At 43.1% G+C, this 10,089-nt stretch overlaps 1 protein-coding gene across 6 annotated transcripts in view; it reads right to left on the bottom strand.

The window, feature by feature from the left end:
* The window catches only part of med12 (mediator complex subunit 12), a 21,706-nt gene extending 13,401 nt beyond the window's left edge, over nucleotides 1-8,305 (bottom strand). For all 6 annotated transcript variants that reach the window (XM_053428966.1, XM_053428965.1, XM_053428962.1 and 3 more), the window contains exons 1-16: nucleotides 8,167-8,305; nucleotides 7,314-7,418; nucleotides 7,005-7,196; nucleotides 6,049-6,208; nucleotides 5,676-5,851; nucleotides 5,045-5,155; nucleotides 4,415-4,687; nucleotides 4,115-4,261; nucleotides 3,602-3,701; nucleotides 3,351-3,487; nucleotides 2,984-3,115; nucleotides 1,880-2,006; nucleotides 1,485-1,714; nucleotides 1,310-1,369; nucleotides 1,004-1,177; nucleotides 449-593 (exon numbers count right to left, since the gene is read on the bottom strand). In XM_053428966.1, the coding sequence (XP_053284941.1) occupies nucleotides 449-593; nucleotides 1,004-1,177; nucleotides 1,310-1,369; nucleotides 1,485-1,714; nucleotides 1,880-2,006; nucleotides 2,984-3,115; nucleotides 3,351-3,487; nucleotides 3,602-3,701; nucleotides 4,115-4,261; nucleotides 4,415-4,687; nucleotides 5,045-5,155; nucleotides 5,676-5,851; nucleotides 6,049-6,208; nucleotides 7,005-7,196; nucleotides 7,314-7,418; nucleotides 8,167-8,268 (2,371 nt within the window). In that variant the 5' untranslated portion in view covers nucleotides 8,269-8,305. The remainder of the gene's footprint in view (nucleotides 1-448; nucleotides 594-1,003; nucleotides 1,178-1,309; nucleotides 1,370-1,484; nucleotides 1,715-1,879; nucleotides 2,007-2,983; nucleotides 3,116-3,350; nucleotides 3,488-3,601; nucleotides 3,702-4,114; nucleotides 4,262-4,414; nucleotides 4,688-5,044; nucleotides 5,156-5,675; nucleotides 5,852-6,048; nucleotides 6,209-7,004; nucleotides 7,197-7,313; nucleotides 7,419-8,166) is intronic.
* Nucleotides 8,306-10,089: the final 1,784 nt, after the last annotated feature.

Raw genomic sequence — 10,089 nt, forward strand, 5'->3', positions numbered from 1 at the left:
TGAAAGGAAAAAAAAGATTGTTCCCTTTAAAAGGCCAAGAAAATGGGAATACAAATGAAAACTATTGAAAGATTTCTGAGGAGGGAAACAGCACAATTGGCCACAGTAGGAAGATGAGCAGTCAGTGTGCATGTGAACAATGTTTCACGAACATCCATGCATGATAAAGCTCATTAAATTTGATCAAAAGCGATATACTTGGATTATTCTGCAGACAGATGGAGAAAAATCCACTCAATAAATCGAGGGACGTGTTCAGAAACTTCAAAGCATCATTTTAATCCCTTAACGTGAAAAATAGGTCAAATAAAACTGATGAAATGTAATCCTAAACAGCAGCTGGCTGCCAGACAAACTGCAACTTGCAGCCCCAGTGATGTAAAATACAGACTAAAGTGGAAATGTGACACATCAAGCATCAGTCAAAGGATGATAAAAACTGAGGTACCTGTTTCTGCTGTGCTTTTGCGGTTGAGAACCTTCAAGATGTCTTTGGTGATTTTCTTGATGGTGTGTCGCGCCTCATCTCTCAGTTTCCCGACGCCGTACAGGACCACTAACCGCTGATTGCACTCGTGACTGGCGCTTTCCTCCTAAAGATGAAAAAAGACAGGAACACTGTTATGAACTGGATGCACTTGATAACCTGACGAATGCTATGGCTCATATGTGGGAGGAGGATTTCTGAAGCTTCCCAGCCATCCGAAGCTCACTCGCGTTAGAGGGTGGATACTCGACCTGAGCTCATTTTGTGATAGGTCCCAAATGGGATTAAGAAACAGCAATTATAATAAAACAGATCATGATCAAATTATATTTATAATATAGACAAAATCCTACTTGGCTTATAATTCTTCAAGACAGCACTAAAATGCTGTTTAAATTCCACAAGACTGAAGTAAAATCTTGTATATTTCTAAGGAATCATCTATTTTTCTATAGCAATCCAGAAGCGCAATTTGCTGGGGTTTCTTTTGAAAAGCCAAATTAGGAGCGCTCTCACCTGAGGAATGGGGAAGTGCGTGGCATACTGAATGTGGCGAGGTTGCTCGTACAGTTGAGGGAAGGCCGGGTCCATCCCCTTGTCCTTACAGCCGGCCTTGCTGTCCTGCTCCTGGGCCGGTTTCTCTGGAGATGGGCTGCCCTTAGACTCGCAGTGCATCGGAGGAGAGAACATCTGCAAAGCAAAGAGGAAGCTTAAATGACTCCGAACAAAGGACACATGCAAACTGCTTTTTCGTTCGTTTATATTATTATTTATATATATTTACTCTAGCATTGTGCCAGGAAACATAACTATAGTATTTACCTCGTCAAAATTAGCACTGGAGTTGTGATCGATTTCCATCGACTCCGACAGACCGGTATCCTGTTGAATAAAACATATGCTCATGTTAACCTTTTGAACCTCTGTGTGACTCTGTGCCGCTGCACAAATAACTCATCACACTCCACAACACCAACAAAAGATGCCTCAAACGTGCCTCCATCTTGATACTGCTGCCTGCCTCCTGCTCCTTGCGCTCTGATTCATCCGAGGGCTCATCGCTGGGGGATCGTGGGCGCGGCATGTGGGAGTCAGAAGCCAGGTCGCCTCGGGAAATGAGTGTGCACATGTAGATGTTGTGGGAAAAGACGTCGTGACGGATGAGCTCGCAGAAGAGCAGCACCAGGTTGGAGAACTCCACTCGCTCACTTTCATTCCCAGGCTCCGCTACAGAGGAGGAAAGAGGATTTGAATAATTCAATAGCAGGTTTCCCCCGCCAAGTAATTCATAATAAATATGCACTGGGTAATCCAATATTAGACTGAGATCAAGTTTGACACATTTGAGAATCACAGCGGAAGAAAATGAAAGAGAAGATAGGGAAGACTCACTCAGTGTGGGGGCCTGGGTATCAAGGAACTGCAGCAGAACATCCTGAAAGACTGGCAGAGTGGCAGCCGAGAGGGAGCCGGATGACACGGAACCCTTCTCATCCACCACCTCCGACTCACCACACCTCTGCAAACACACGACACATAGCAGAAGAGTGAGAGCTGCACCAAGTAGAGTGGAGGAATATCAGCTGTTGATTAGTAAAATGCACAAACTTAAGCACTAAGCAGACTAATATTCAGACGGGAGAGTTCAGCTCCTGATAATTAGGTCAGTGGTTTAAATCTTGAGATGCCAGGACCATCCATTCACATGGAAACTAAAGAAAATTAAAGTGCTGAAGAAAAAAAATATACCGTTCATTTGCATATATTTTACAAATCAAATATTTGCTTTTTTTCTGGTTACATACTGAATAGATCACTTCAGGCAATTGACAATCCTCTAAATGAAAACGGGACCTGCAAGATTCCGATTAAACTGCCTATAAATCATCATACTTTTGTCTGCAATGGAAATATAATCAGCATTAACTCCCGGGTCAAATGACACTGCAGTAAACACAGGGTTTTATCCGCTCCGGCGCCAATCGGATGTGATGGAAACAAGAGACATGGATGAAGGTGTTCATTTCTTCTTTATCTTGGCAGTCTGGATGCTGTGGCTGCACATTTTCCACCGGGATGTTGTGACTCAAACTGAACCTCTGAGGCGTTGGCATGTAAATAGCCATGAAAGTTTGTGTGCTGATTGTGTTTTACATCTTGGGAACAGTGGAAAGACCGCGAGGCGAGAGAGCTTCTCATTTTGCGATGCTTTGGGGACATCGAACATGACTCATCGGGAAAAACAAGAAATGCAACTCCTCTGCTGCCAATGGGAATAGAGTTAATTGCTTTTATCAAAAACCTGAGTATATATCCACTATTTTTGACGTTAAAGAGGTATAAGGCCCAATCTTGTGAGGCATAATGAAAAGTTAAGTTTATGCCAGGAACTAATAACAGGATCAAATGAGGTTTAATAGTGTGAAAAATGTTGGAAACTTAGTTTACAGGTATTTACAAGTGTATAAAGTCAGTTGGAGGTTGTGTGTCTCTTACCTCTGCTTCTATTTCAGCCTGTCTCTTTTCCAGCAGCTTGGCCACCACCATTGCCCTGTGTCTGCCGGAACGTTTACAGCACACTGCCCATTCACAAAGCAAGGTCACCACGGCATCATCGTCTGGGGACATCTGGACAGAAGTATGCACGATGAGTTGTTACGGCAAAACTAGACAGATCCTAGCATCACCATCACACCTTTTAAATCCACTTTTCAAATCTTAAAGATGATAAACAAGTTGCTCTGTATTTAAGTATTTTGGATTTGTCTAAAATTGCCTTGTAACACCCTGTTTAAAACCATTTCCAGTGTTTTCATGCTCTGTGTGTATTAGAAATACAGTGATAAGAGGAATCAGTTCTTACTTCATGGCCTTCTTTACTCTGGCCCGACCCAAATATCCTGTTGTACAGCGAATCCAGCGAGTTGTTAAAGTCCGACTTCTCAAAGCTGTGGTTGTCTAAAACCTCCAGAGTGTGGAGAACCCTTCCAATGGTGAACCCTGGCAGAAGATAACAAAAAACATTTCAAATGCTGAGCTTGTTTTGCCTCCCACAGACCTCCTCGTACGTGCTGTCAGCAGGTGTCTGCAGAGATAAAGGAATGGTTTTCTCACCCGCTGTAGTTTCCTGGCACTTATCAAATGACCACCTGAACTCCACTGCCTGGCCTCGCTCCTTAATTTGCTCCTCGATTTCTCTCAACTTTGTACGGACCTGGGGGGGGAGAGAGGTTCAGAAGATAATCCTGTCATCTGGAAAGCAAAAACACCCCCCAACAAAACGGAGCGAAAGGTACATAAACCACTGCCAGATCCTCGCCAGCTGTGTTTATGAAGAGACTGGTATCACTTAACATCTTGTCCAAACAAGTGACCAGTACAAACAAGTATTAGTGCTTCTATGTGTCTGTGTTTGTTTTGTTATGTTTACTAGTTCTTCTGTAACTTATTCAAATAAATTGATTGGTTAATTATGTTTTTAAAGAATAAGAGTAAAAAAAAAACATCTTCACTATCAAATAAGGGATACCAACCAAGATATTTGTGCTCGTAATAGAAACCCCTACAAAGTGCTTCAAAACAAAACACAGTAAAGAAAGAACACTGCATCAACACTGATGCACAGACCTGCTGTGTAAAGGCTGTGTTGCCTCCTGGCATTGGTAAGCTGGATGGGGCGATGGGCAGGAGGTCCAGAGGGGAGCCAGTCTTGTTTCGGCTGTCTGTTAGGGAGTAATGCCACACCAGGGCACTGGGACAACACAACACTATGCTCTGGTGCGGCAAGAGCGAGACAAAACAAAGAGGGGAAGGAAAAATGGAACTAGTAAGTGAGGTATTACTAGTTCTGTCTCATGGTTTCAAACAAATTGATCAGAGAACGAAGATTATATCGATTATTCATCAGTCAAAGTAAAGCTATAATACCTGTAACATGCAGCTGAGACCAAACACCAGAGGCCTGTGCTGAGGGCAGATGTAGAAATCTGTGAAGGGTGTCTGGGGCTGGTTCCCTCCTGCGGGCTGCGAGGTCGGGGTGGGGGGCAGGGCGTTACCTTGTTGCGTCAAGATGCCGTGTGCTGGGTGTCCTCCTGTGCCAGGGCCTAGGCTCCCGTCGCTAAGCAACAGGTTGAGGCGGCGGGTGCAGAAGTAAGCCAGCCTCCGTGACAAGTAAGCCGACTGTACAAATTCCCCCGAGTACTGCAGGATGGAGGAGAGATTCACAGCATTACCCTCAGCACTCAGAGTCCATTAACATCACTCAGCGTTGGAAACAGCAGTATAATAATAAAAGAAGAGGCTGCGGGCCGCAGAGGCCACTGTCAGCAAAGGTCAACACCGCTAAAAGGGCTGCGGACGAAGACACGTTACCAGTTCATGATGAACTGTTGACAGCTGAATGAGTCTGTTGTAATAAGGAGCAGCTGGTGTGGGTTAATATGCACAGATATCTAAGTGTCAAGGGGGAGTGTACGTTTTCAAAATGTAATCCATCAGTGCAGGAGTGATGACGGGAGACTGGTGAGATGATATGAAATGGACAGGAGGGGGGGGTACCTGTAGTAAAAGGGGCAGGAGGAGTCTGAGGAGCTCATCTTCTCCAGGTCGGACCTTCTCAAAACACTCCAACACCCACGTCAGGAACTCATGTCTGTCCAACATACCATCCTGAACACACACAAAACAAATCTATTGCATTTGAATTTCATCTAGATTAACATGATAATTAGAAGATTACATGCAACAACTGAATTAATTTACAGATAATTATGTATTATAACATTTAAATCCATCTTCACTTCAAAGCATCAGGATGGTCAAATATCAGAAATAGTAATCCATCACAAATTCCATTTCTAAATCCCTACCTACCTAATGTATTGTGATAATTTTTAGAAAATCATTGAGAATAATAATAATAATAATCTATTTAATTTGTTGCTATATGTTGTTCAGAATTGGTGTAGAGGATGCAGATAAGCTCGCACTGGCAGCCACAAGATAATGTTGAAATTGAATGAGTAACATAAGAAATGGCTGCAGTGCTATTCTCAGCTTAGCAGTAACTAATCACCACCTATTGTATCCAGATATTATCACTGTGTGACTGAACACATCAATGTGATTATCACAACATGTTGACACACACACACACTGTTCCGCGGTAGAGTTCGGGGAATGAACTGACCTGAAACATGAACATGGCCAGCTTCTCGTTGTATTCCCACTGCTTCATGGCTGTCTCCACATCAGCAGGAGTGGCTGGCAGAGGTGAACTACAACCTTGACTGGGAAACTGTCTATAATACTCGGCCACCTTCTGAAGCTGCTCCCACAGGTACTTGGTAATAATCTGGGTCCATTCTACACACACACACACACACACACACAAAACACAGAAAATGCATTTCAAAGCCAAAGAAAATCGTATAACCAGCAACATGTATTCTACTCCAAATGAAAAGAAAACATCCCACAGAATAAAGCATAATAATGAATTGATTGCCAAAAGAAAAAAATCCTCAGATAACACGAGTTCTTGTTACAAAAACCCTGCTTACCTATACACGGATCAATGACATGTCTCTTCTTGACTTTAGTTTCTGTGATGGCTGCATGATAAGCACAGGTCATCTTGATCATCCACGCTGAGCGCATGACCGGGACCGAGTACCTGGCCAAGTACCCAAACACCTCCTCCTTTTTGCTAAAGATTGGAACCTGTTGATGAAGGGACATGTCAATGGGCGTCAGTAATGATCACTGAAACAAACAAATAATATTTCCTTCAAAACAGCAGATATTGAAAGGTAAGTGTTACCCATCCAGAAAACCCGTACAGTGCATTGGACATGTTTAATTAAGGAGAAAACTGCTAAATGAATCTGTCCATATACTAATGAACCCAAGATAAACCTTCTTACTACGTGTAAAACATGCACTGATATATCTACATTCAACAGCACGAGCACTGGGCCATATCAGCTTTAAACAACCTTATATGCTAACAGTGGTGGGGCCATGTCTGGCTGTAATGCTGATTACAGAACAGCCATTTGGATGAGACCCACCAGCTTCTCAGCTTTATATCATCCCACTTTCCTTAGGCTAAACCTGGATGCAAGCTCAGCAGGGGGATTCTGTATGGCACCAAGCTACATGCTAACAGTTAGCTATTGATTCCTCATGTTAACAACCTATGCAGCTTATTTCGATGTGGGTGGGAGAAAACGCTTGAACCTGAAGATTGTTTCATTCTACACACCCTCAAGCAATGTACTGGGAATTTGGTTTCCTTTCTAGTGGTAAAACGTTGCATTATGCACTGAAATATTAACACCAGTTCATTCACAGGGGGTGGAAATCAGCAGGAAACACGCACAGGAGGACATTGTGCACATAATTGCACTGATCATCCACTGACCCAAGCTCAGTGCAGCGGGTGAACCATAAACGCATCAAGCAGCTACAAACCAACACGACACTGTTGACAAACAAAGGATTTCAATGGCGTTACCTTTTTAGCCAGCTGCGTTAGCGGTTTAGTCCCAGCTAAATCCGTGAACCAGTTATTGATGGAGCTCTGTGACCTGGCTGTGACGAGCCAGAAATTATCCTTCTGGTTGACCTGTGGCTTACGCTTCCCTGTGTCAGGGAACGTGTTGTAGCGCAGCTTCTCTGCGATGATGCTGCTGAAGTTGGAGCTGATCTGCAGAAGCGTGGAGGGGGAAACGTGTCATGGAACAAATCAAGCACACAGACACACAACAAGTGGCGGCCGGGCAGGGAGGGAGGCTGGAGGGCGAAAGGGTCATTTCTGTTTTACCTTGGATGGGTTGAAGTTGACATTTTTGGCGCTGCCATGTTCGTCCCCAGACACCGCCGGCTGGTTGTTGAATCCCTGCTTCACATTCAGTGCAGTCAACTCATCCTGAAGCAAACACACACAACCAGAGGATGAGCTACTCGGGTCAATCTGCTATATCTCTGACCCCTAAACCACTGCGAGATATAATAAAGAGAAACTGGGGTTGATCGCTTCAGTGGTTCTGCTAAAACCAGGGAAATGCATATTAAATATAATGAAACGTTATCAAGTCATTATAAAGAATCTCCCGAGCATCCACATCTCGATCCATACACAACAGCAGGTTATTGTTCTATCAGGAGTCGACATCACTGCTCAGTCAGGCCAAACTCCAGCTTTTAATCAAGCGAGCACAGATAATCTAATCTTAAATAACAGATCACACCGGTTAGCTGTGCAGCCTGAGCTAGCGTCGAGTCGCTGGACCCAAACACCGAGCTAACGAACAATTAGCAGGCATGCACAATGTAAAAAAAAAAAAAAAAATTGCCCCAGTTCACATTCATTGGGCTTTGTGTGTTTTCGAGCTAAGCTAAGTGATGCTGGCGGCGCTTGGTTTTCACAGCGGTTAGCAGCTGTGCTAGTTTCGCCACCGAACCGGTTGTTTTTCCAAATAAACCGGGGGAGCTAGCGAGGCGACTGACAACTAGCTGCTGTTCATTGTTATTGCTACAGGCCCGAGTCGTTCACAGGCAGCTAGCTTCACGGGCTAGCTGCTGTTAGCTCGCACAGCCTCCGGGAATCAGCGGTGTTTTCTCGCTTCTAAACGTCGCTCGCGGATCTCTGTGGCCGCGCATCGCAGCACTCGAACCTCTTTTTGTTTCGGATCTTGCGGGTAGACGTCCGGAGGACCGAGTCGGGGCCGCTTCAACGGCCGGTGTTCGTAACTCAGGATCCCGAAGGCAGCCATCATCCAGCGGCATCACAGCCCGAGCTCCGCTCTTCCTCTGCGGCCAAAACAACCGCGGTTACTTCCGCCCACAGCTTCACAATAAAAGTCGGGGAGACAGTTTAATGCACTTGGATTGACCCCCTTCCTTTTTTACTGATGCTCACTTCTGCAAAGAACAAAGCAATAAAAACACCAGTAATGAAAGTAGCTGCATATAACTAAGAGTTATTTAATATATATATATTTTTTCACCTTTACAGTATAGGTTTACATATGATTCCACTCTTGTACTTTATGATTTGCATTGTACTTCCTCAAGCTTTAGACCTTTTCTTTTACTTTATATTTAGGGCCCGAGCACTGTAAGGCACTGACAGACAGTGACTATTGAAATTGTAAGGATTATTTTTTCCCCAGGCATATTAATTGGCTTTGTGAGGGCGTTAACATGCTCAAATTCGCACCTCCTGCGCAGAAGTGGACTATACAGGATTAATTTAATTAAATTAATTTAATTTAACTTTTATATATATATATATATATATATATATATATATATATATATTTTTTTTACAATTTGTTCTCTTTGCCCACAAAAATATTTTATATATGTTATATACTGTTTAAAGATGTCTGTAAACATGTGCGAGTAGAAGAACAAAAGGAAACATTGGAGCAGTGAGATGAAATAATTAACTTGTTTTTATACAATGCAACAGCTCATTAGCTCAAGTGGTAACAAACACCTTGACCCAAACATAGAGATGCCATCTTTACTCAGGTCAGGACACACAGCAAATCTGAACAGTTCATGCAACAGGTTGTATTTTTAGTTACTCCACAGGAGTACCCCAGGGCAGTCGTCTTAGCCCCCATCTTTTTCCATTACCATAAACTAATATAACAGTGTTTATATTTCATCTCACTTTCTATTTACTTTCTAATACAACCTGCACCAAAACACCAAATTAAATCCCTTGCATGTAAAAACCCATCTAAATAAACCTGATTCTTCTTCTGGTACTTACTCATGGATACAATTATAAGGGTTGGGGTGATTTTAATCACAATTGAGACCCAAAGAGAAAAAATGATCAAACATGTCACAAAATAGCAAAGGTGATTGAAAAAAGAAGGATCCATTATGAAACCGATCAATCATTCCAATTCAGCAGTTTTCTCAATGCAATATTAAAACAAATAAAGCCAGTTCAGATGATGATCTGGAAAGGTTGACTGACAGTTTAATACATTTCACTGGCAGACAAATAAACAAGAGGACACAAGCACACAAATCCAATCAGTCATGACATTCTCCACACAAACAAACTGTACATCCACACGTTAGGGAGCAGAAGGACGGACAGTACAGAGGCCAGATTAAGAAGATTAGGTTGTGTAATGTTGTTGCAGCTCGTCAAGTTAACCCTGCTAAGAAATGCAACACCTCTGAGTTGTTTACCATGTGATACAATCAGCAAGTAATGACAGTGGTGTATAGATACTGAGTCCAGTGGTTTGTGAACTCAGTTGTTCATTATCACACACACATGCACGTGTACACACACAAGTTCGAGTTCACATTGACTTTCACTGATTTCCTGGAGACTTACCCTCACCTCAGCCATAGTTACTATTTACCTAACCTTCACCCTCACCTTAAATCTTAATGACTCAGGTTATGGGGGCCTGCTGTTTGTTCCAATAAGGAAGACAAGTCCCCTTAATGTGTGTGTGTAAACAGTGCCCACAACACGAGTAACTCCTGGACCACACACACACAGGATCTCAGGATCAAACATTACGTACTAAAGTGCATGTGATCAATTTCTAGCGGCAGCC

Source organism: Pleuronectes platessa, chromosome 8 (genome assembly GCF_947347685.1).
Source record: "Pleuronectes platessa chromosome 8, fPlePla1.1, whole genome shotgun sequence".
NCBI lineage: Eukaryota > Metazoa > Chordata > Actinopteri > Pleuronectiformes > Pleuronectidae > Pleuronectes > Pleuronectes platessa.